Raw genomic sequence first — 25511 nt, forward strand, 5'->3', positions numbered from 1 at the left:
AGAGAAACCCTGTCTTGATTTTAAAAAACATACAGCAGGCAGATAGAACAGAAGACAAAATAAACTGGGTGGGTTATTCTTTCATTAACTTAGTAATTACACCTCTCACTTTTACTTAAAAAATATATTGGTACTCAGTTTTCTTTATAATGGGACAATTCCTACTTAAATAATTTGGCCATGTGTTTTAAAATCACTTTTCACGAGTATTTTGATCTCCCCAGTTCTTTTTTCTTTTTTTTTTTTTTTGGTTTTTTTTTTTTTTTGGTTTTTTTCGAGACAGGGTTTCTCTGTGTAGCTTTGCGCCTTTTCCTGGAACTCACTTGGTAGTCCAGGCTGGCCTCGAACTCACAGAGATCCGCCTGGCTCTGCCTCCCGAGTGCTGGGATTAAAGGCGTGCGCCACCACCGCCCGGCTCAGTTCTAAGTTTTATAAGCAGGAACTTCATCTCTTCCCCTGTCTCGGAATTCTAAAGAGAGGAGGACCCACTACATCCTGACCCCCTTTTTTCCTTCCTAGATCCCAGAGAGAGCAGCTGCCAAGTGGAACAGCTACCCAGCTTCTTCCCAAAGGATATGAGAAGCCAAATGGATTTCGTAATAAGAGGTAGGGAATGAAGACCTTTCTGAAAAATACTTCTGCTATCCCAGGATTTTCTTTTTAATCTTAAAAAAAAAAAATGCCTTTTCAGGGCTGTAACAATGGCTAAACAGTTAAGTGCATGGGCTGCTCCTCTAGGTGACCTGCGTTCAATTCCCAGCACCCACATGGTAGCTCACAACTGTCAGTAATTCCAGTTCCAGGGGATATGCATATGCATGCAGGCAAAATACTCATACACATAAAATAAAATTTAAAAATGCCTTTTCTCCACACTTCTTAGTCCAGATCTCAAATTTACTATTTTAGAGATATACAGCTCCTCAGGAGAATGTCTGGAAATGAATTTCTATATTAACTTGTTGCCTAAGTAGGACTGTACCCATCAGGTGGGGATGAAGAAGAGAAGGAAATGGCACTCAGCCCTCTCTGCCTGTAAGAAAACAATCCACGGGCATTTCTCTGTGCTGGAGTTACTGCAGTCTCTTATCTTCACAGCTCCTTGCAGGAAGAAAAGCAGAACCTGCACAGTTAGTACCCTGAACGCAGACGGAGAGGGAGATGAGCCAAAGGAGGGCAGAGTGCGGCCGGCCGTGGAATTTGGCAGGAGTCATGGAGGAAAGCGGGTTATCTACGCACTGTGCAGTTAAGAACCAGCCTTGTTTTTCTGCTTAGTTCTTCCAGAAATTCACACAGATGTCCAAGGGGCCCGGTTCATCCAAAATCAGACCATAGCTACCCTGCAGTGCCTTGGCTCTGGGAGGAGAGTGAGAGTCCACCTTGTGTATTCAGAGGGAAGGCCAAAGGTCAAGTACACGCTGAAGAACCTGAGCGTCCACCATAGAAACAGCAAGGCCTCCCCAAGCTGTCACCTCATGCCCACGTCCCAGTTTCAGAATGGATCCCTTCTAACAGGTAAAGTGAGACCAAAGAGCTGAGAGAGGTAGGTTGGCACTAACTTACAGCTGACATCCTTGGTGGCCAGTGTTTTATTAGTAGCCAAAGCCACAGTGAAACCTACTGTTCTCCCCTTGGGAAAAATCAGTGTCCTCTCTAATTTCTTTAACAATAATTTTAAATTATATTTATATGTTTACTTGTTTAGTGTGTGTGTGTGTGTGTGTGTGTGTGTGTGTGTGTGTGTGTGTGTGTGTGTACACCTTCGGGAGTCAGACCAAATAGGTTTGGTGGCAAATGCCCTTATCCACTGATCTACTTCACTGACCCCAGGCCCCACATTTCTAATTTCTAAGACTCCTTTTAGCCCTAGTGGCCTGTGATATTTATAAGATCTAAAAAGTTTTTAGAGACATGTTCTTACTATATATCCCTGGCTGGCCTAGACTGCTTGTGTAGACCAGGCTAGCTTCAAACTTACATCCATCTATTTGCTTCTGCCTCCTGAGTGCTGGAATTAAATGCCTAGCTGGTCTTCACTTCTGATGGGTGGGTCTTCTTTCTTCTGATTCTTCTTCTCTTTTCTTTTCTCTTCTTTTTCTTCTTCTTCTTCTTCTTCTTCTTCTTCTTCTTCTTCTTCTTCTCCTCCTCCTCCTCCTCCTCCTCCTCCTCCTTCTTCTTCTTCTTCTTCCTCCTCTTCCTCCTCCTCTTCCTTTTCCTCTTCTTCCTCTTCCTCTTCTTCCTCCTCCTCCTTCTTATGTTTTTGTTTGCTTGTTTTTGAGACAGGGTTTCTCTGTGTAACAGCCCTGTCTGTCCTAGAAATCGATTTGTAGACCAGGCTGGCCTCAAGCTCAGAGATCTGCCTTTCTCTGCCTCCCAAATGCTGGGATTAAAGGTGTGCACCACCTTGCTGGTGGGTGTGTCTTCTTTTAACAATAGTTGTGGGACAGGTGTAGAGCACGTCTTTAATCCCAGCATTTGGGAGGCAGAGGCAGGAGGATCTCTGTGAGTTTGAGGCCAGCCAGCTCTACATAGTGATTTCCAGGATAGCTAGAACTATAACTAAACAAAAAATTTTAAAAAAACACCAATCTTTTGTGAAATGTGCTTATTTGTAGTGCACACAGTGAAATATACAAACAGCACATATTTATTTATAGTGAAAAATAATTCTCCCTCCTACTCCTGTGTCTCAGGCCTCCAGTTCTGTCTCTGAGGATAGAAGGAACCACTATTACCTAATGTGTTTCCTTCCAAAGCCCCCACCAATAGGTGGGCATACATCCCCCCTTCAGACAAGGCCTCATACTGCCCAGGATGGCCTATAACTTGCTGTGTATCTAGGGCTATCTTTGAACTCCTGAAACTCCTCCCTCTACTGGAATTACAGGCATGAGACACCAAACCCAGCTCATTTGCATATGTGAAAAGTATAGGTAGTACCACACTATGCACCCTCTTCCATACCTTGGCTTTCCTCATGCATGGGTTTGTTCCATGTCCATATCCATAAATTTGACTCCTGTATGGTTGGGTTGTGGAATATTGAATCCAAGGCCTTGAACATGCTAAGCACATGTCCTATTTCTGAGCACATTTATGTCACCAGCCCTACCTCATTCTTTTTAAGGGTATTCTACTAAATTGCAATTTATTTCCCTAGTTCTCCACTGGCAGAATTTTGGCTATTTCCATTCTTTTACTAATACAAACAATGACCTTGGACAGTCCTCTTATGTATCTGCTATCTATCAAGAAAATGAATCCCAAGAAGCAGAACTGCCACACTGACAGCCAGTAGCTGGTGCTCATTTAGCCCCCACATAGGTGGTTCCAGTTTCCATCCAGTCTACACTGTGTGGAACGGCTTGTTCCCCAACAGCAGCAGCTCTTGATTCCCACTTCTGCCATCCTTTTCTTCTTCTTATCATCTCTGTCAAGTAGTTTCTGATCAGTAGATGAGTATATAGCTCCCCCTTCGCAAAGGCGGACATTTAGACTCTGCCGCTCTACTGCTGGAAAAAGAACACTCAGTGCTTAGAGAGACTGGGAAGTAGAAGGATCACAAGCAGAACAAGGTAGAAATAAACTTTGTCCGTTTGTTTGTTTTTCAAGACAAGGTTTCTGTATGTAGCCCTGGCTGTTCTGGAACTCGCTCTGTAGACCAGGCTAGTCTCGAACTCACAGAGAAGAAATAAACTTTTTTTTTTTTTTTTTTTTTTTTTTTTGGTTTTTCGAGACAGGGTTTCTCTGCGTAGTTTTGCGCCTTTCCTGGGACTCACTTGGTAGCCCAAGCTGGCCTCGAACTCACAGAGATCCGCCTGGCTCTGCCTCCCGAGTGCTGGGATTAAAGGCGTGCGCCACCACCGCCCGGCCGAAATAAACTTTTAAAACATAGACTAGAAATGAAGAAATAAGGGGGCAGACATTCTCTTGGAATATTGCCCAAGAACAATAAATATTTATCCTTACATGACTTGAATGTTTCAGTCACTTTATTATAATTTACAAAATTCTACCCCTAAAAGCCAGGCATGGTGGGGCACACCTATAATCCCATTATACAACCTATTGATTTTTGAAGCCAGCTTGGGCTATATGAGGTCCTCTTGAGAGAGAGAGAGAGAGAGAGAGAGAGAGAGAGAGAAGAAAAATTAACTAGTTAATTAAACTCTACCACTGGGAGGGCCCTTAAAACCCCAAAACCAGTCAATATCAATTCATGTGGACCTCGTCCTCTTACCGTGTGACACCCTTGAACTGACCACAGCACTGGCCTTCAGTCACTGTCCGTTCTGCCGTTCTCTGAGTGGCACTATACCATGCTATGCACTGTGGGGCTGAGGTAATGAAGGGCATTAGCTGTTAGAAATGTGGAACCAGGAAAACTGAGGGGGTTAAATTGGGGAGAGGAAAGTTGCCAAAGATCAACCTGCCCTATTGAAACTGCTTGCCTTGGGTGACCTCTGGGCTTTGAGCTCTCTCCAAGAGGAAGAGTCTTCCTCCTTCTCCCCGATGCTTGCTCAAGGCAAAGGTTCTGAGATCCAGAATCTGAGGCAGTACCCTATACAATGTGAGTCGTGTAAAGAGACCAAATGGATATTTGTAGGTTAGTTGGGGTCCTCATCACCATTCACCATACATTCAAAGTATGTTTCTATGAAACCATGCTGACAAATTCCAAACAAGTATCTTATAATGGACTTTTGAAAGGAACTCTCTCACACAGTCTGAAGATGCCTGTTCTGAATTTAAACCACACTAAATCACCAAGATGTGACAGATCTCAAATAGGTTAGAAATAAAAACTAGGAAAACGGTCAGATTTAGAAGGTCCCAGGAGAGATGCACTCTGAAGTTGCCACTCTGGCTGATGTCAGCCTGCAGAGGAAAGGTCTAAAATACAATCAACTGACAATAATGAAAATATCCTCAAAGTAAGTAAGAATGTGGAATTGTAAGGATAAGAACTTGGCACAACACAGTTGGTCTTCATAAGACATGGACCAAACATAAAATGTAGAAAAGAAACATAAGGCAGTGGCTGAGGCTATAGCTCAGTTGATAGAGTACATGCCTAAGTTGCTTTTCTCACAACAACATAAAGGGAACTGGGACAATCAGTAACAATACAGTTCCTGTTCCTATTGCTCAGATTTTATATTTAGAAGCTTTCCAGTTACCCATCAGGATTCATAGAGACCTATCTGGGTTTTTTTTGGTTTGGTTTGGTTTTTCAAGACAGGGTTTCCTCTGTGTAGTTTTGGTGCCTGTCCTGGAGCTTGCTCTGTAGACCAGGCTGGCTTCGAACTCACAGAGATCCGCCTGCCTCTGCCTCCCGAGTGCTGGGAATAAAGGCGTACACCACCAATTCTGGGCTATGTGACTTTTTTTTCAAGTGTCATTTTAGTAAATGGATTAGGATCTTTATTATCTGACTAGTGTGAACTGACTCCTAGGGTCTGGTTACCTCATATGAAACTGTGGGTTATGGAAGTCATAAGTGGCATTAAACTAGTGTTTATTATGATGTTAACTATCACCTTTGGCAAGTCATGTGTTTCCCAGTGCTCAGCTCCTACAGTTACAACTGGGAGGGCTGACTAGACGGTCTAGTTTTCAGATATACAGAGGGTTAGACAGAGAACAAACCGAACAGCAACATGTAAGGACTCCCAAATGGCCCTCCAACCTGTGAGTGTTATTGTACAATAATCTCTAAGAGACACCTCTATTTATTATTTTTTGTTTGTTTCAGATAGGATCTCACTACCTAGCCTTGGCTGTCCTGGAGCTCACTATGTAGACCAGGCTGCCCTCAAACTTACAGAGGTTGACCAAGAAATGACACTTCTCTTTAAATATAATGTATTTATCCAGACTTGGTGATATATGTCTGCAATCCCAGTACTTGAGAAGCAAAGGCAGGAGGACATGGAGTTTGAGGGCAGTCTAGTTACATAGTGAAACTATAAAAATAATAATAATAATAATAATAATAATAATAATAATACATAGCTAGTTCAAGTTTAACTTGGGCTACATAACCAGATCCTATCTCAAAATCCAACCAAACAAAAAGTTATATTAAATTTATATGAAAATGGATTAAATGTATTTAATGTTATTTAAAAATTATTTTGTAAAACAAAGCATCTTTTAGAACTATGAATTATTATTGTCTTTAGGAATTTCATAAAGTTGGATTTTTAAAAACAAAACTCCTTAAATTGGGGTATTTCTATGCTAATAAAAAAAAAAACCAAAGTCTTACTATGCAGCCCTCACTTGCCTAGAATTCTGTATATAGGCCAGATTGGCCTTGAACTCATGATTCTCCTCTAGAACACTGAGATTAAAGGTGAGTACCACCATGCTCAGCAAACTGGGATGTTCTTGTGGGTTGTTTTTGAGGCGGGGTCTCATTCTGTAACCCTAGGTAGCATGAAACTTCCAAGTAAACCAGGCTGATCTCAACTTGCATTGACCTTCCTGCCTCTGCCTTCCTGATGCTGGAGTTAGAGGTATGTGCCAGCATGCCTGCCTTAAAATGGGGCATTCTTGTTCAAATAACTTTAGCTAGAGAAAAACTAATGGTGCAATTCAATCATCAATGGAAATAAAGTGATTTTTTTTTCTTTTTTTGAAGCAGGGTTGTTCTCTGTATAGCCCAGGCTGTCCTAGAACTCACTCTGTATTGCCTTGAAGGCAGAGATTCACGTGCCTCTGCCTCCTAAGTGCTGGGATTAAAGGTGTATACCACCACCACCCGGTGGAAATAAAATATATTTTCAAACCTGTTCTCCCTTGATGCTCAGTTACTTCAGAGATAAGACCCGAAAGAGATGAGCTGCCAACAGGGATGGCCATTAACTCAGAGGACTGAAAGTACACTGACAGATGAAGCCTATTCAGTAGACTCTGAAGTCACATTTCTCAGCAGGTGGGAATACAGGCCATATGTCTCTATGCCATTATCCCTCTGGCTACCACAGTTGTTCTGCTTAGGGAGACAGTCTCTAGGCTTTCTCTTATCTTTCAATCCCATTTCGCTCAGCTTGCAAAGTGTTTTCACACCTGCTTTCTCATTTTTGTTTCTGACCTTTACAGCACCTCTGAGAACTAGTTACAGCAATTATTTTTTATTATAACCATATTACAAACTGGGAAACCAAAACTCAGAAATCATGTAACTTGTCCAAAGTGAGTTTTGCTTATCTTCAAACATGCATGTTACCACTTAAGAGAACTGACTGGGGCCAGGCGTGGAGGCCAACACTGTCTCCCAGTTAAACTGCAATCAGGGACCACTATTTCTCCTGTAATTTGCTGTATGATGACTGGTATTGAAAGCTGCCTAAGTCTGATTGCTCCCCTCTATACAACTGTTAAAAGTGTCATTCTACTGTTTTACTTGCCATGTTGTTCAGTATCTCTGGTGATTAACAACAACAACAAATGGCAATTTAAAAGGATGTAAAACCTGTAAAAGTAATGTAGAGCCAGGCAGTGGTGGTGCACACCTTTGATCCCAGCGCTTAGGAGGTAGAGGCAGGAGGAGCTCTGTGAGTTCAAGAGATTCTCTGTGAGGCCAGCCTGGTCTACAGAGTGAGTTCCAGAACAGCCAGGGCTACACAGAGAAAAAACAAAACAAAACAAAACAAAAAGAGCAATTTAGAAAAGCTAAAGAAAAGTAATGATAAGAAACCATGCAAACTGGAACAAGAGCCCACAAGACGGCTCCGAGGGTGAAGGTGCTTGCTGCCCAATGATCCAAGCCTGACTACCTGAGTTTGAACCCTAGCACCCAAATAAACATAGGAGAACCACCTTCACAACGTTGTCCTCTGACCTCCACATGGACACCTTGGCATGCACCACCTCCCAGTAAATAATACATTTCAAATGGAATAGAAGACTAGGTTTGGTGGCACACCTATAACCTCAGTAGTTGGGAAGGCGGGAGTCTCACTTCATGTTTGAGGCCAGTCTGGCTACATAGTGACTTTGATGCTAGTATGGGCTACATAGTCATACCCTGTCTTTTAAGTAAAAAGGGGTGAGGGTTTGGAGAGGAATAGCCACCACTGTCTGAACTGGATTAGGCCCATTCTGTAAGCAGGTGGAATTGTGTGGCTGCCTCACTGCTTCCCTACAGCTGTAACCTGTCAGACACACTCTGCCTTGGGGGCTTTATCCCCACTGTCCCCTCCACCTACGTTACTTCCCTCAAGTCTTGGCTCAGTTCTAATCTCAGAGAGGCTTGGCCTACACTGCAGGTTGCCCAACTATTACCTATGAATACTACTCAAACTACTTTATCTTGCAGGAAATTTTTGTTTTTTGTTTGGTTGGTTGGTTTGCCATTGTTGTTTGTTTGCTTTTGGTTTTTCGAGACAGGGTTTCTCTCTGTAGCCTTGGTTGTCCTGGAACTCACTCTGTAGACCAGGCTGGCCTCAAACTCACAGAAATCTGCCTGCTTCTGCCTCCCGAGTGCTGGGATCAAAGGTGTGCACCACCTGTTTGGCTTTTTTGAGACAGCGTTTCTCTGTGTAGCCCTGGGTGTCCTGGAACTTGCTCTATAGACCAGGTTGGCCTCAAACTCAGAGATCTGCCTGCCTCTGTTGAGATTAGAGGCATACACCAACAACAACTGGGTGGTTTTGGTTTTTAAAGATTTGTTTTTTAAATTATGTGTGTCTACCTACATGCATGTATGTGTATCACACGTATATGGGTGCCAACACAGGCTAGAAGAGAGCACTGGATCTTCTAGAACTGAAATCATAGGCATTTGTGAATGGCCTGATGCAGTGTTGGGAACCAAACCCAGGTCCTCTGTAAAAGCAGCAAGTGCTCTTAACCACCAAGCCATCTCTCCCGTGCCTGATTTTGTAGCTCAGACTGGCTAGGAACTCACAAGGATGGCTTTTAATTCCTGGTAATACTCCAACTCAGTCTCACCAGTGCTGGGATTACAGGGCTGAGCTACCATGACTGTCTTCTTGTTCTAGAACGATCGATTGATTGATGTTTTTGGGAGAGAGTCTCTCTTTGTGGCCCTGGCTGTCCTAGAACTCACTATGTAGACCAGGCTGACCTCTGCCTCCCGAGTGCTGGGATCAAAGACATGTGCCACTATGCCCAGCTCTAGTTTTAAGTTTTTAAGTAGCACTTATCCTAATTTTGTTTGTTTGTTTTTTGAGGCAGGGTCCTGCTATTTAGCTGTGGCTGGCTTGGTACTCACTATGTAGCCCATGTGGGCCTTAAAATCAAGGTTATCCTCCTACCTCAGTCTCCTGAGTGCTGGAACTATAGGCAGGTGTCACTACACCTAGCCATAAAATATATGATAGTCATTGTTGTCTCTGCTTCCTCTGCCCTGACCCCTGCCCTTTTTGTTTGTTCTCTTGTTATTATGAATGCAACTGATATAAAATACTGAAGCATTTCTGGCACATAGTAGACTCTGGTTTGAACATTAAATGAATGAAACTGAGGAGAATGTGCGGCTGGGTGCCCATCCCTCTCCTAGCTGCTCTGGCTTTCCCCACTGCCTTCTCAGAGTAGTTGACTGGACCCCACTAGCAGACCTGCCGCGGGCATTGAGCAGATGCATTTCCTGTTCTTCCCTGGACTTTGGAACCACCTCTATTAATGAAGGAAACTCAGCAGCGTTACACCCTCCACCTTTATTATTATGATGACCTCAAGAATGATAGGCAAGCAAGATATGGCTCACTCCTTCCCTCTGATTATAGTCAAAGGACTCCTGGGGATTTAATTCACATCTCTTCTTAGTACCTCTGGCCTCATTTATTCTTGGCATTATTCTGTGCCTACACCTAAAACCTATGAACATACAGGCCAATGGGGTCACAGGTAGAAATGTAGTATGAAGGGAGTAGAGCTGGAGTTTCATCAGGTAAAACCAAAGCAGGATGATGCCGCCCTACAGGTGTCCATCTGCTGCTTCTTTTTTGTTTTACAGCTTTCTTACCGGGGATCTATCAGTGCAAGGTCTACCCAGCAAAGGGTAGATCTGCTTCATCAGAGACGGTGCCCATCACTACCACCTCCACAGCTGCTAGAAGTAAAGGAGAGAAAACTACAAGCACTGGGGGCTCTTCCAGCCCTTTGTCACAAGGTACAGATTAAGGAGAGGTGGCAAAGCAAGACCAGGAAGAAAGGGAGACATTTGAGCTCCAATATTACTTAGGTCTCCTGGGACTTTCTTGGAGGTTGAGAAGTTATTTTATATTTAAAAATTTATATTAAATATTATCCATGTTTGAATAGGGGAAAAAACGGTTCTCCATAAGGAAGTTCCCAGAAACATCTGTAGTTTGGCACAGTCAATAATCTTTTACCTTGGGGGTGGAGAGATGGCTCGGTGGTTAAGAACCATCTTGTAGATACGTTGTAAAGGACCCAGCTTCAGATCTCAGCACCAACATCAGGTATCTTACACAACCACCTGTCATTCTAGTTCCAAAGGATCTGATGCTCGCTGGTCCCTGAGGGTACCCGTATGCACACAGTGCACATCGAGTCACACGGGCACAGATATAAATAAAAATAATAAGTCTTTTCTTTAAAATGGTAATCCCCTACCTCCATGAAAGTGAATTCACTCTGTAGCCAGATTGGAAACGGACTAAATCCAACTGGTACATGATGCCAGCCACTTGCATATATAGATGTATATTTAAATACCAAGCAATTATTAACAAAGATGACACCAACCAACCACATGTTTTCCTCTTCACTGTTTTTGAAAATAGCCCTTACCAAATTGGCCAAGACTCAAGTTCTATAAGAGTCAAGTTTGGGTTACATCCCAGGTTCATACCAGTGGAAAAGTAAATATGAGGTCAGTAATAACATAATAGGTATGAGCCTTCTGCCCTGGATTTGACTTATGATTCAAAAGCAATGACAATTCACCTTTGTTCTTCCCACACTGTCCTAATACCAAAAAGGTAGTTTTTGTTTGTTTCTTTTTGAGACAGGGTCTCGCCCTGTAGCCCTGGCTAGCCTGGAACTCATTAACTAGGTCAGGCTGGCCTTGGGTTTGGAGACTTGCCTGCCTCTGCCTCCTGAGTGCTAGGGTGACAGGTGTGTGCCACCAGGTGTGAAATAAAGGTGATTGCGCTGTGCTTGTTTGTAGTTGGTTATCTGTATTCAGTGCTAGAGATGAAAGGAGATAGGATTTTTGGTTTTAAGGTTGGGAACTTCAAGCGGACTGACTGGGAACAAAGGGTTAAGCACTCCTTGTGCACCCAAGCCTTTTCCTCTCAAGAACAGTGCTAGAATCAGTATGCATGACTCTGGAGAATCCAAATTCTAGGAAGGTGGCCCATTCATAAGAGAGGCTAGTGAAGAGGCCATGCTGCCACCCTGCCTGACTCTGAGCCCCAGGTGGAAATCCAGGCTCTGTCTGAGTCAGGTGTCCCTGGTTAGTCTGAATGAGGAGAACTTGCAGTCAAGGTGAGCTTTGCTCATGCTCTCTTTTCTTCCCCTCCATCCCTCTTTCCTTTCAGACACAGATGTGTCCTTAAAGGAGAGGCAGAAATGGAGTATTGTCACCAAAGCTCTGATTGCTGCTACTCTGCTGCTCAGTGGAGTCATCATTATAGTATTTGTAATCTTTGAAGTCCCATGCCCAGTAAGTTTGCTGACGTATACTGATGAACTGGGTCCCTGGCTTGATCAATAAAGATTGCTTTCTGTTGGAAAGGCAGCAGAACATAAGGAAAGCAAACGCTAGCTGAGCGGCTGGTGAAAAGTTGCTTGACCTCTCCGTTCTACAGCTGCCGTATCTGTAAAACAGGACTCCTGATTATTGCCTTGCTTGCAGCTGTGGAAGTTAAACGGGATCCCATTTGAAAGGCCCTGGTACATCGAAGGTGTTCTCTTAATGTGAGCTCCTTTTCCCCACTCTCTAGACAGTGGAGTTCTAGGGTCTTCCTTAGAGATGAGCATTTTTTCTAGAATCCTAGCACTTGGAGGGTGGGGAGCAGACCAGGAATTCCAGGCTGGCCTCGCCTATATTGCAAAATTGAGGCCAGTCAGGTTATTTGAGAGAAGGAGGGTGAAAGGGGGGAGTGTAAGATAATAAAGTATTATTTCTTTTAAATGGCTTGACATGAGGTTGGAAGATAATCAAATGTGTATCAGCCACTGAGAGGATAACGATCCATTTGTTTGTTTGTTTGTTTGTTTGTTTCAGAGTCCCTGCCTCAGAGCCAGAAGGCTGTGCCAATGGCAATGGTTATGGAGAAGGGAAAGGAAGGAAGACCAGCAACCTGGGACAACTGAGTCCCAGTTGGACTCTCAGCCTGAGAAGGGAAGTATTCTCTACATCGTTTATGCCATTTGTTTAGACAAAACAATGGTAGCCTGTAAGTGGTGAGATGTAGTCAAATGCTTCAGTTATAAAGTGTTATGAATTATTGTGCAGGGGGACCCCCAAGGGTGTCCCGCATGTGCAGGGGGACCTCAGAGGGTATCCTGAGTGTGCAGGGAAACATGCTGGGCAGATGCATACCATGCAGACATGGTGGTAGCAGAAGTGGCCAGTAATTCACAACCCAAATGATGCATCCATGTGGAGAGTTTATTATAATAGAGAGATGAAGAGAAAGGGGAGAGAGAGAGAGAGAGAGAGAGAGAGAGAGAGAGAGAGAGAGAGAGAAGAAAAGAGAGAGAAAGAGGTCGAGAGTGCGCACCTCGTGGGAAGAAAAGCAGAAGAGAGAGGAAGGGGAGGAGTTTTTCCTCAGAATAAGGCTTTTAGCTAGCCAGTGGTGGCGTACACCTTTAATCCCAGCACTCAGGAGGCAGAGTCAGGCGGATCTCTGTGAGTTCGAGGCCAGCCTGGACTACCAAGCGAGTTCCAGGAAAGGCGCAAAGCTACACAAAGAAACCCTGTCTTGAAAAAACAAAAGAGAGAGAGAGAGAGAGAGAGAGAGAGAGAGAGAGTAAGGCTTTTACATCAGGATGCAGGACGGTGCCAAGGGGTAGGATTTCAAGGGGCACATCAGAATATTAACATAAAGCAAATGTGATGAATTATTCCGTGTCAAAAAACTGGCCAGATGTGGTAGCACACACCTTTAATCCCAACACTCAGGAGGCAGAGGCAGAGGCAGGTAGATCTCTATGAATTTAGGCCAGCCTGGTATACATAGTGAGTTCCAGGCTAGCCAAAAAACAAACAGGCAAACAAACAAAACAAAGCAAAAACTGCATAGTTATTTGGCTGCGTTTGGTAGTCTACACCTATACAGTTAGCACGATGGAGGCAGAGGAAGAGTCAACAGTTGAAGGGCAGCCTCAGCTTCGGCTATATAGGACATCTGAGGCCACCCTGGGCTACAGGAGATACCATCTAAACAAAAACAAAAACAAACAAAGAAGAAGAAAGAGAGACAGAGACATGCGGGGTGGGGGAGGAACTTGGGGAGAGAGGAAATATGTATTTCTGGGACCCAGATATACTGAATCAAAATGTCTCATGTCTAGAGTAGGACCAGAGATCTTTATTATCATTACTATTGCTCAGATGGGTTCTGGTGCCCAGACTAGGCTTAAATTTTTTACCTCAAATCATCCTTCTGTCTCAGCTTTCCAAGAAGCTTGGACTATAGGCTTACGTTAATGCCATGCTCATCTTTTTTTTTTTTTTTTTTTTTTTTTTTTGGTTTTTCGAGACAGGGTTTCTCTGTGTAGCTTTGCGCCTTTCCTGGAACTCGCTTTGGAGACCAGGCTGGCCTCGAACTCACAGAGATCCGCCTGGCTCTGCCTCCCGAGTGCTGGGATTAAAGGCGTGCGCCACCACCGCCCGGCTATGCCATGCTCATCTTATTCTTAATTTTTTTTTAATAAACTCCCTTAGGAGGCTGTAGAGATGGCTCAGAAGTTAAGAGCAGTTCTTAGCACCCACACAGGGTGCTCACAACTACATTGTAGCTCCAGTACCATGGGTTACAATGCCCTCTTCTGGCCCCCTTGGGTACACATATGGTGTACACACAAACTGCCACCTAAACGTAAAAATAAATTTAAAAACAAGCTTTATAAGCAGAGGTTGATTTATTGTGAAATTACTAATATTTCAGGTCCCATGGACCTTGACCAACGTTTATATCCAATGTTGTAAGGTTTATACTTCTTGTTTTGTTGTTGTTGTTTGTTTTTGTTTTTTTTCTGACAGGGTTTCTCTGTGTAGCCCTGGCTGTCCTGGAACTCACTTTGTAGACCAGACTGGCCTGGAACTCAGAGATCCACCAGCCTCTACCTCCTGAGTGCTGGGATTAAAGATGTAGGCTATCGGTGGTGGCGCACGCCTTTAATCCCAGCACTCGGGAGGCAGAGGCAGGCGGATCTCTGTGAGTTCGAGGCCAGCCTGGTCTCCAAAGCGAGTACCAGGAAAGGCGCAAAGCTACACAGAGAAACCCTGTCTCGAAAAACCAAAAAAAAAAAGATGTGGGCTATCACCACCTGCCCTTTTTTTAGGAAGGTTCCTCCTAATTGTAAGATCTTTAGCATTATAACATGTATAACATGTGTTCACCCTGGTAACTCTCAGATACAGCAACCTTTAGGAACTGCTGCACTGCAACCCAGTTTAAAGACCTGGCAAAGCAACTTTCTTTTTCCTTATCTCTGAGTTTCCTGACAAGATTATAAATAGTGCCTTTTGGTGTCTGAGCTGTCACTACAGGGCTGATTCACCAGACTGCTTTTAATCCAGACTCCAAGCCAGGATAGACTCTGCTTTGGGATAGTAGAAAGTGATACATGAGCACTTTCCCTAAGACATCCAGTCACTCACTAAAGTAAACAGACAAGGTTTCCACTGGACCTAGTTCAAAGCCTCAGTCCAGCACCACAGTAAGACTGTCTCAAAAACAAACAAAATAACCCATCAAACAAACAGCCACTCACCATGCACTAAACTAAATGAGGTGTCCATTTTTTTAGAATTATAGCACTGAGAATTGGTCTCAAAGATGATGTAGTAAAGGGGTTTGATCCCCCAGCACCACCACCACCACCACACACACACACACACACACACACACACACACACACACACACACACACACACACACACCCCACACATAGTTTTACACACATTACCTCTTTTCTGTTCCTCCCAAAGCTCTGGGAGATAGACAGGACTGGAAAGTTATAGATGTTGAATTTGATTGAAACTTGGAGAGGATGTGTGATTCTTCCAAGGTCATTCGGAGGAAGCAGAACTAGAATCCATATCTTTTACTTGCTACACTGACATTTATACTTATTGATCATTTATCTATTTCATACAATTTTACTGAAAATCTATGTGTGAAGCCTTACTTTGGGAAGAAAAATCAAACCTCCCCCCCCCCCAAATCCCTTGTAGAACTAGGCATTATGGCACAAACCTGCAATCCTAGCACTTTGGATGTAGAAGCAGAAGAGTCAAGAATTCAAGGCGAGCCTGGGCTACAGGAGGCCTTGTCTCAAAAATAAATGAGGCAAAACAAAACAAAAGTTAGACATGGTGGTACCTGCCTGAAAGCCAGCACTTACAGGCTAAGGCTGGAAGCTAAGGCAGGAGGACCGACATACATTCAACGCCAGCCTGGTCTATAAAGTAAGTTCTAAGCAGCCAAGTTTCCATAGTGAAATCTCATCTAAAAGGACTGGGGGTGCCAGAGAGATGGCTCAGTGGTTAAGAGTATTTGTTGCCGGGCGGTGGTGGCGCACGCCTTTAATCCCAGCACTCGGGAGGCAGAGCCAGGCGGATCTCTGTGAGTTCGAGGCCAGCCTGGGCTACCAAGTGAGTTCCAGGAAAGGCGCAAAGCTACACAGAGAAACCCTGTCTCGAAAAACCAAAAAAAAAAAAAAAAGAGTATTTGTTGCTCCTCCAAAGGAACTAGATTTGATACTTAGCACCCACATGGTGGCCCACAACTGTAACTCCAGTTCCAAGGGTTCCAACACCCACTTCTGGCCTCTTCAGACATCAAGCACACACATGGTGCACGTACACACATGCAGGCAAAATACCTATAAACATATAAATGAAACAAAACTGTGTTATGTTCATAGTAGCTAGGCATTCAGAAAAGGTATACAAAATTTGATAGGACATGAACTCAAACACAATAAGGGTGGAACAGGGTTGTTTAAAATATTTAAGCCAGGTGTGTGCCATACTCTGCATGGCTTCAAGGATTGGCCTAACTAGGTGATGAGGGAATGAAAAAAGGACAGACACACAGACACTTGTACAGAAAGACTGGGATCAGCTGCGCTCTGCTCACTCTGATGGAGAGCACTAACTGCTGCCCAGAACATCTGCTGATTTATTTTATACACCGAATGAATGAGGCGGGTTTATTATATACAGTCAAATAAAGAGGTGGGTTCATGATCTAGAACTGAACAAAGAGGCAGGTTTAGCTCATCTCAGTAGGAGGTCTCTGGAGGGGAGCAGTTCCAGGCTGCAGTCATCCAGGAGGATGAAGCTCTGGTTTCTAGGTGTTGTACACACTGGGCAATCATTTGTAAACACTGATACTTAGAGCAGAGGAAGGCTTTGCCATTTCTCTAAGCCTCACCAAGGAAGGCTTTCCACTCCCATGGTTCTGAGGTATTGGTGTCCTTGACATGGCTGTACCCATGTTAACAATAAACGTTCACTAGGGACTTCATCCATGCCCCACAGGTGCGGTGGCACACACCTAGATTCCCAACACTTGGGCGATGGAGACAGGAGGAGCAAGAGTTCAAGGCCTTCTCCACTACACAGTGAGGCAGCTTGATGTACAAGAGACCTTGTTTCAAAAATAAATATTCAGTCAGACCCTAAAATCTCTTTCTAAATCCCTGCTTCTTCAAAACATAATGAGATTCTTTTTTTTTTTTTTTTTTTTTTTTTTTGGTTTTTCGAGACAGGGTTTCTCTGTGTAGCTTTGCGCCTTTCCTGGGACTCACTTGGTAGTCCAGGCTGGCCTCGAACTCACAGAGATCCGCCTGGCTCTGCCTCCCGAGTGCTGGGATTAAAGGCATGCGCCACCACCGCCCGGCCGAGATTCTTTTAGTTTGATTCAAGGAATGAAGTGGAATTCCTGTGCATATGGGGTCCAAAGTAGCTGCACACTCAGGGCCTTTTCCATTCAAGAAAACCTGGTCAAGACCTGGGCAATGGGCACTCTGCTACTGGTTTATAGGTTCTCGGCTCATGAGCATGGTGTTCATGTATCCTCAGAACTACTGTTAGGCAGCAAAGAGGCAAACTCAGGTGTACTTGATCTAACTGGGGCTTTCTCCTCAGTGACCCCTTGCTGATTCAGTTCATTGGCACACTTACTTACCTTTCACATGTCCTTTCCATCTGTAGGTTGGACAAGATGTTCCTAACTCTTCAGACTCAAAGAAAACTACAGGGATCACTATAATCCACCAGACATACTTCTGAGTTCTGCTTAGCTTTACTCTGAATGCAAGTGCTGTATTCTACACCACTGTCTTCTTATTGCACATCATTACAGGATGACTCTTGAAGCCCTTACACTCGTATCTTCATGGGGACATTATAATCAAATGATATGCCAGGACAGTGAAGGAAGACCCTGAGTTGACAGAGCCACCCTCATGCCAGGGCAGCTGGCACAGACATAAGCCTCTGTGATTCACTTTGTACATACACAAAAATGGGTTATCTTCCCATCCCAGCAAATAAAGATAAAGTCCCTGCCTCCGAGTGTTATGTATGGACCTTACTGCCTTCTCCGATGAAAGACCAAACACAGCCTCCAAAGAGCTGGACCCGACGGTGTGGCCCACATTCCAACTCCTCTGATGCCCTCCCAGCTTTCTCATGCTCACTGGCTGTCAACTAGCTTACAGGGAGCATCTGTTCTCCCAGGCTTATGACTTAATGATTTAGCCTCTGTCACTACACACAGTTATCAACAACCTGGCAAAGGGAACCCAGCCTTAAGTATCCCCAAAGCCCTTCTAATAAGTCATTCCTGAAAGGTTTCTGGACAACAGAAATATAGCATTGAAATGAAATTGGAAAATTCAAAATTCCTAAAGGAAATCTGATATCATGCTTTTTCTTTTCTTTTCTGATACTGTGATTTGGACCAAGCTCCTCACACTGCAAGTGCTATGTCACTGAGATATATACTAAACTCTTTCTGTAAAAGTAACTTTTATTTTGAGGTAGATTCTCACCAGGTTACCCAGAACCTGGAACTCCTTGTGTGGCCTTGAACTTTGAACTCTCTTGCTTCAGCCTCCAAAAGGAGCTGGCAATACAAGTGTGCACCACCAGGCCTGGCTATGCCTTATTTAATTTTCAATTTTTTTGAGACAGGTTTTTATGTACGTAGCCCAGGCTGGCCTCCAACTTGCTTTGGCTCCAACAAGGTAGCTGAGGATCACCTTGAACTCCCGACCTTCCTTCCTCTACCTCATGGCTAGGCATTATTTTACCAATGAGCTGCCTATGGTTTTGATTAGGACTCCAGAACAAAATGATTATGATAATGATCCCACTCACAGGGGCACAGCTGTGAGCAGAGTCTGACCTGCTTAAATAAGATTTCAGTGAGAAAGCAGAACTAGGCACGGAAGCAGCTGATGTAGAGAATGGTGTTATCCTGCTTCTTTCCCAAGAGTGTGAAACCATTCCAACTGCCGAATGTTCCACAGTCCTCATGTACTTATTATTCCAGATGTAAATATATATTACATTTAGCCCAGGCTAGCGTTGAACTCCATACATATCCCAGGATGACCTCAGCTCATGATCCTCCTGTCTCCCACTTCCCATGCATTGGAATCACAGGTGTGAGTCACCAGGCCTGGCAAGTAATTCTGTCTTCTTAGTTCTCTAGAAGAAGCCATACCCAAAGTCTAACCTTCCTCCTTTCACGTCAAGTACTGTTCCCACCAGGATTCTTGAAAGTGCACTAACTAAGCAGGGGACGAGCTGCGCCAGGAGGAAAGGGCAGACACAAAACAATGTGATTCAAAGTTTCCAGGAAGAGCTGAAGAACATCTCAAGTTCCACAGAAGACACTTTCAGCACACAGCGGACAAGGGACAAAGGACTATGTGTGGTGGTAGACGTGGGAGTGGAACATCTGCACCCTACTAGTGACTCAAAGCATCACCTCAAGTTTGTCCATACACCTGTTACTTTGCTTGACCATATACTTTAGCAAAAACAAAAAACAAAAAAAAACAAAAAACAAAAAACAAAACTGTTCTTTCCCAGGTCTAGTAGGGGAGGTTATTGATTCTAGGATTAATGCCAGCATCCATTGCTGCCCTCATCCACAACAGAATGTCCCATAACCAGAAACCATAAGATTTCCTAGAAGATGAAAGCCATGGCTGAGTCTGTGCTCATCAGTTCTGCTTGTCTGCAAGAGTGAAATTGGGGTAACATCTGTACTAGCTTTCTTCATGGAAATTGACATAGTCAGAATTATGCATTTTGTTTAGAGACAGTTTTTTCCCTGGCAAAAGCAAGAATTTTCTATTTCCCCACTCCCTAATCAGTCAACAGCTTTGAATCCCTTCTCCAGTGGAGGGAGGATTTTGGAAACTAGGGAAATGAGTGAGAGAGAGAGAGAGAAAGAGAGAGAGAGAGAGAGAGAGAGAGAGAGAGAGAGAGAGAGAGAGAGAGAGAAACAGAGACAGAGAGACAGAGACAGAGAGACAGAGACACCAGAAGAAAGGGGGGCCCTCATGTATGGACTTTGGGATGTGGACTTCAGTCAGCAGATTGCTACAGAGTCAGACACAAATGCTCAGGTCATCACTCTGGATGACACTCTTATTATAAAACACTTCAATGCAACTGCCAATGAGTCTTCTGCCAAGTGCCAAGTTTCTGCTGCAAATTCTTTCTCATTAAAGTATCATATTTGGTTTTCCTGATTACTAAAGTGTGTTTTCATTTTCATTATCAAAATTTATATCAAACAATGGAAAAGGTAAAGGAATATAAGAATAAAAGTTATATTTAATCTCCCACAGGTAATGAAAAACACTGAAACTTCTTTTATAGGCATAATAAATATATGTGCATATGATAAGAGATATATATTGCATAGCATAACACTGTCCATACTACTTTTAACATGATGCTCTTTTTTTCCACTACTACATTACTGTCATATTTCCTATTGGCACATTAATTTCCTTGTGTTTATTTTCAGTTTTAAAGGAAACTAGAACTCTTTGTTTTTGAAGGATCTGTATGACCCTGCTACCTTTTGTTTTGCTGGACAAGGTCTCATGGAGCCCAGCTAGCCCTGAGTTCACAGTGTAGCTAAGGATGATCTGAGCTCCTGACTTTTCTCTCTCTAGCTCCTAAGACTAGGATTATAAGTGTGCACCACCCTACCTGGCTAATATTCCAATATAGTACTTTTTTGTCCTCTCTTTCACTCTGTAGCCCAGGCTGGTCTGAACTTACTATGTAGGCTAGACTGTCATGATCCTCTTGACTCAGTTTCCCAAGGGCTGAGATGGCAGGCATGAACCACCTGCTCAGCTTCCCAGTACTTTTGGATAGGTCCAAAGATTAAGGCAGATAGCTGCTTGGTGCAAACAAGACAGGTTCACAAAAACCTCCACTTTGAACTTTTGAAGCTATTGCTTAATGACTGAGTAAATAGCGACATTTGTGGGGTGTTAAAAGGATTACTTGGAAGCCAGGCACAATGGGTCATACCTATAATCCTAGCACTCAGACCGCTAAGGCAGGAGACTGCCATGCATTCCTCTAGGCCAGCATGGACTACATAGTGAGTTCTCTATCAGCCTTGGCCACAGAGTGAGACCTTGTCTCAAAAAAAAAATTACTTTAAGCGAGAGTAATGGAATATAAATAACTGAAGCAGAAATGGGGACTACTTTGAAGAAGAAAGAGGTCAGTGGGGTAAAAGAGTAAGATTCAAGTATGATGCCTACATATGAAAATGTCATAACGAAACCCATTTTTGTATGCTAAGCAAAACAATAGAAAATAAAAAGGGCTACTAGGAAAATTTCCCCCTAAAACATGCATTATTTATTAAATAATATAAATATAAACATATAAAGGGCTAGGGAGATTGCTACTCTTCCAGATGAACTGAGTTTGAGTCCTAGCACCCATACCAGGCAGCTCATAACCATCTAGAACTCTAGTTCCAAGAGACCTAAGTCCCTCTTCCAGCTTCCACAGGTATACACACACATGTGGCATTTACTCACAAAGACCCCTGCCCCACGCACATACACATAAATTAACAAAAATAAATATAAGAAATATTAACACTTAAAATATACATCAATTACACACACATATATATATGTATATACATTTTGCCATTTCTCCAATTTTAGATTTATTTAATGTGCACATGTCTTCAAGTATGCATATGCACCATGTGTATACCTAGTGCCTGTGGTGGTAAGCTGACATGGGGAGCTGGGAACTGAAAACTATAAGAGCAACAAGTGCTCTTTGCTGCTGAGCATTTCTCCAGTCCCCACTTATTTATTTATTGGTTTGTTTGTTTGTTTATTTTAGCTATAACTATGACCAAATCAAAACAGACCAGGCTGGTTGTAGTGGCACATGCTTGTAATCCCCTTACTTAGGCAACTGAAGGAGACTTGCCACGAGTTTGAAGCCAACGTGGGCTACATAATGAGCTCAAGAATAGCCTGTGCTACATAGGGAGAAAAAACAGAATATCAAACTGACATGGGACTCTCCATATCTGAAACTTCTGAGCAAGCATTAACGTTCTTCCTTTCCTTCACCCTGAAGCTATGCAAGGGCGGGATTAGGAGCAACAGCAGCCCTAACTGCTCTCTACCCCCACTTCTGACTTTGGATGCTCTTTAAACACTACCCAACAGATTCTGATCTAAAGTGTTTCCTCAGCGTTTATATTCAGCAATTTTCCAAGAAGAGTCACTTATGACAAGGAGCCACAAACCCTTTACATATTGACATAATTTGCCTAGGACAGGTTAAGAGTCTATGCTCCCCTTCTCTTTCCACTCTCAAAATTTCATTCCTGAGTTCACACAATGGCCCTCATAATGTCTTGAGGACTTGCTATTTCTCCAATCAAGTGTACTTCCTGGTTCTTGTCCTTGAAGTCTGTAATCCCCATATGAATTGGTATATTTTTTTTTTCAGACAGGGTTTCTCTGTGTACTGGAACTCTGCTGTCCTGGAACTCTCTTTGTAGACCAGGGTGTCCTTGAACTCAGAGATCCTCCTGCCTCTGCTTCCCAAGTGCTGAGATTAAAGGCGTGCACCACCCCTGAACCACTAGCATTGTGTATTTTTTTTTTCTAATGGTTTTTCGAGACAGAGGTTTCTCTCTGTGTAGCCCTGGCTGTCTTGGAACTTGCTCTGTAGACCAGGCTGGCCTTGAACTCACAGAGACCTGCCCGCCTCTGCCTCCCAAGTGCTGAGATTAAAAGCATAAGCTAACACCATTGTGTATCTTTACATTGCTTTGTATTAATAAAGCATCATATTTGTAGTAAACACTCAAATTATGTGTTGACGTCTCATCACTGAACGGATGGTTAAGGGAGGTAAAACTCAGTGTTTGTTTTTGTTTTTTCCCAGTAAAAGAGATGGCTCTCAGGGCCTTGTATGGACCACACAAGTGCTCTACCACTGCTCCACATCTCAAGCCCTTTTTTTTACTTTTTGAGACACTGTCTAAATTGCCCAGGCTGGCTTTGAACTTGTGATCTTCCTGCCTCTTGAACCTGAGTACCTGTGGCACCAAGCCTGGATGCATGACTCCTTTTGTACAAGAGAATCAGGTAATCTTTATTTCCACATAATAACTGTTATTGGATATTTTTATTTAAGAGTTATTATTTTTTTCATTTTTAATTGTGTGTGAGCCCATGTGGATACAGTGCCCAAAGAGGACAGGAGTATCCAGTGCTCCTGAAGCTGTAGTTACAGGTTTTAATCTGTCTGACATGGATGCTGGGAACCAAACTCAAGTCCTCTGCAGTAGTACCCCCTTAAGGGCAGAGACCTCTCCAGCCCCAACCTGCTATTGGATTTTAGACAAGGTGAATCAAAGAGGACCCATAGTGTAATTGTTGGTGAAGCTTGAACTCATCTCTCTTTGTTTTATATTATTATTACTACTACTACTTTGAGACTGTGAGACAGGGTCTCACTGTGTAGCCATGGCTGGCCTGGAACTCACTATCATTATGTAGATCAGGCTGGCTTCAAGTTCATAGAGATCTGCTTGCCTATGCCTCCCAAGTGCTGGGATTACATGAATGTGCCACCACACAGCAAATGCATCTCTCAGTTCATATTTATTTGTTATTATTTAATGTGTGCACATGCATGTGTGTGCCTGTGTGTGGAGATGGGAGGAACCTCGGGTATCATCATTAGGAATGCTGTCCACCTCTTTTGAGACATGAAATTTTCATCAGTCTGAAGTTTACTAATTGGGCCAAGCTTTCTGGCTGGAGAGCCCCAGGGATATTCCTGTCTTTACCTCTCCAGCACTGTGATTACAAGCTTATACTATCACACCCAGTTGTTACATGAGTACTGGGGATCAAGCTCATTCTCATGATCGCAATGTACTTTATGGACTAAGTCATCCCTCTCCCAAGATCTTATTTGTGGTTTTGAAAGATGGGGTCTCCCTGTGTTGCCCAGGCTGGCATGCAGTGGCTATTCACACTACTTATCAGCACAGGAGTTCTGACCTCCGTTTCTAACCTGGGCCGGTTCACACCTCCATAGGCAACCTGGTGGTTCCCTGCTCCTGGGAGGTCACCATATTGATGCTGATCTTAGTGTGGGCACCCAATCGACATAGTCCCATGTAGTTGAGGTTGACCCTGAACTTCCCATCTTCTTGCCTCTTCCTCCTGAGTGCTGAGATCATAGGTGTGGACCCTCACACCCAGTTTACACAGTGCTGAAGATGAAGCAGAGTTCTGCAATCATTCTAACAACTAAGCTTCAGTCTAGCTTTGGATTGTTTTTGCTTTTCTATTGGTCTGTTTGTTTGTTTTTAGGATGGTTTCTCTAGCCCAGACTAGACTTAATTCATGTATATAGCCCAGCCTGGCCTAGAAGTCATAATTGGTATTCCTGCTTCAGGCTCCAAAGTGCTGTGATTATAGACAAGAGTTACCACACTTAGCTCATTTTACATCTTTCCTCTAAGATTCCTATATCTCTTGTTCCTTCTCTTCTCCCTCCAATATGTATTTTTCTACTTTGTTTTTATTTATTGTGTCTTTCATACCATGTATCTCAATCCCATTCATTTCCCCATCACTTTGTATCTGCCCTCTGGCCTTGCAACATCCCCTGAAAAATAGAATAAAATAAAATTTAAGTGGAAAAAAGGAAAAAATTGCATAAAAGAAGCTGGAAGCTATAGTGTGACACAGTGAATCACATAGCAAACCCTTTTATCCATATATCTTTACTTGCAAGTGTTCATTGCAAAGAGTCATTGGTCCAGCTCAAGGCCTCTGATTTCTGCTACACTAATGATACTGGGCCCTCACTGGGACTCCTCTTGGATATCCTGTTGTTGTTCTGTGTCGTGGAGATCCTGCAGTCTTGGATCTGCAGAACCAGCCTCTTCACATGCTTCAATAGCTCATAGACGGGGAGGATGTTGGGATGGGCCAACTCATGGCCCTGGTTCTGGCCTGGGTATTTGCAGGGTTCCTCAGCCTGCCAAGCTCTGCCCTGACATCACCACCAGTGTGAGCTCTCCAGCACTGCCCTGGCTAGTTCACCCCTTGCAGCGATGAGCAAGGGGCAGGGCCAGCACTTGCCTTCATGCCCTCAGGGTCAGCTCACCCACACCTACACCATCAGGGCCAGGTCCACTGTGTTGCCAAGGTGAGGTGCAGGGGCCACTCTTCTGACTGTTGCAGCTGGTGAAGGGCAGGGACCGCTCTCCCTCTCATATCAGGGCATCTTCCCCTACCATCACCTTATCACAGACGAGAGGCGGGGCCAGATCTCCCACAATCACTTTTTTTTCTCCAGCCAGTTCACCTGTATCCCATCAACAGGGTCAGGTCTACTGTGCTGCCCAGACAAGGTGCAGGGCCCCCTTTCCCATGTGCTGCAGATAGTGAGGGGGAGGGTCAGCTCTGTCACCCATCATAGATGGCAGGAGCGAGGGGAAGAGCAATATGCATTTTTTAAAAGATTTATTTGTATCACTTTTTATTTAGGTGTGTGTGTGTGTTTGTGTGTGTGTGTGTGCGCGCGCTTTCATGCATGTGCATCTAGAAAAAGCCAAGAATGGGTGTCAGAATCTGAACTCTGGTCCTCTGGAAAAGCAGCAAGTGCTCTTAACTGCTGAACATCTTTATAGGCTCTCTTTGTGTGTGTGTGTGTGTGTGTGTGTGTGTGTGTGTGTGTGTGTGTATGAGACAGTATGTTTGTTTGTAATAGTCTC

General features: G+C 43.7%; 2 protein-coding genes across 7 annotated transcripts in view; one reads left to right on the top strand and one right to left on the bottom strand.

The window, feature by feature from the left end:
* Window positions 1-19740, top strand: part of CUNH17orf78 (chromosome unknown C17orf78 homolog) — a 33110-nt gene extending 13370 nt beyond the window's left edge. For 2 of the 4 annotated variants that reach the window (XM_052759699.1, XM_052759700.1), the window contains 5 exons: window positions 520-606; window positions 1276-1515; window positions 9989-10144; window positions 11541-11665; window positions 12230-12427. In XM_052759699.1, coding sequence (XP_052615659.1) covers window positions 520-606; window positions 1276-1515; window positions 9989-10144; window positions 11541-11665; window positions 12230-12412 — 791 coding nt within the window. In that variant the 3' untranslated portion in view covers window positions 12413-12427. Of the gene's footprint in view, window positions 1-519; window positions 607-1275; window positions 1516-9988; window positions 10145-11540; window positions 11666-12229; window positions 12428-17405 lie in introns of those variants that run through there. The other 2 variants (XM_052759701.1, XM_052759702.1) reach the window with 2 other exon arrangements.
* The window catches only part of Acaca (acetyl-CoA carboxylase alpha), a 272460-nt gene that overhangs the window by 231463 nt on the left and 15486 nt on the right, over window positions 1-25511 (bottom strand). The gene's annotated exons all lie outside the window — the stretch shown is intronic.

The sequence above is a fragment of the Peromyscus californicus genome, unplaced genomic scaffold, assembly GCF_007827085.1.
Source record: "Peromyscus californicus insignis strain IS unplaced genomic scaffold, ASM782708v3 Scaffold_3__1_contigs__length_106647218, whole genome shotgun sequence".
Classification (NCBI taxonomy): domain Eukaryota; kingdom Metazoa; phylum Chordata; class Mammalia; order Rodentia; family Cricetidae; genus Peromyscus; species Peromyscus californicus.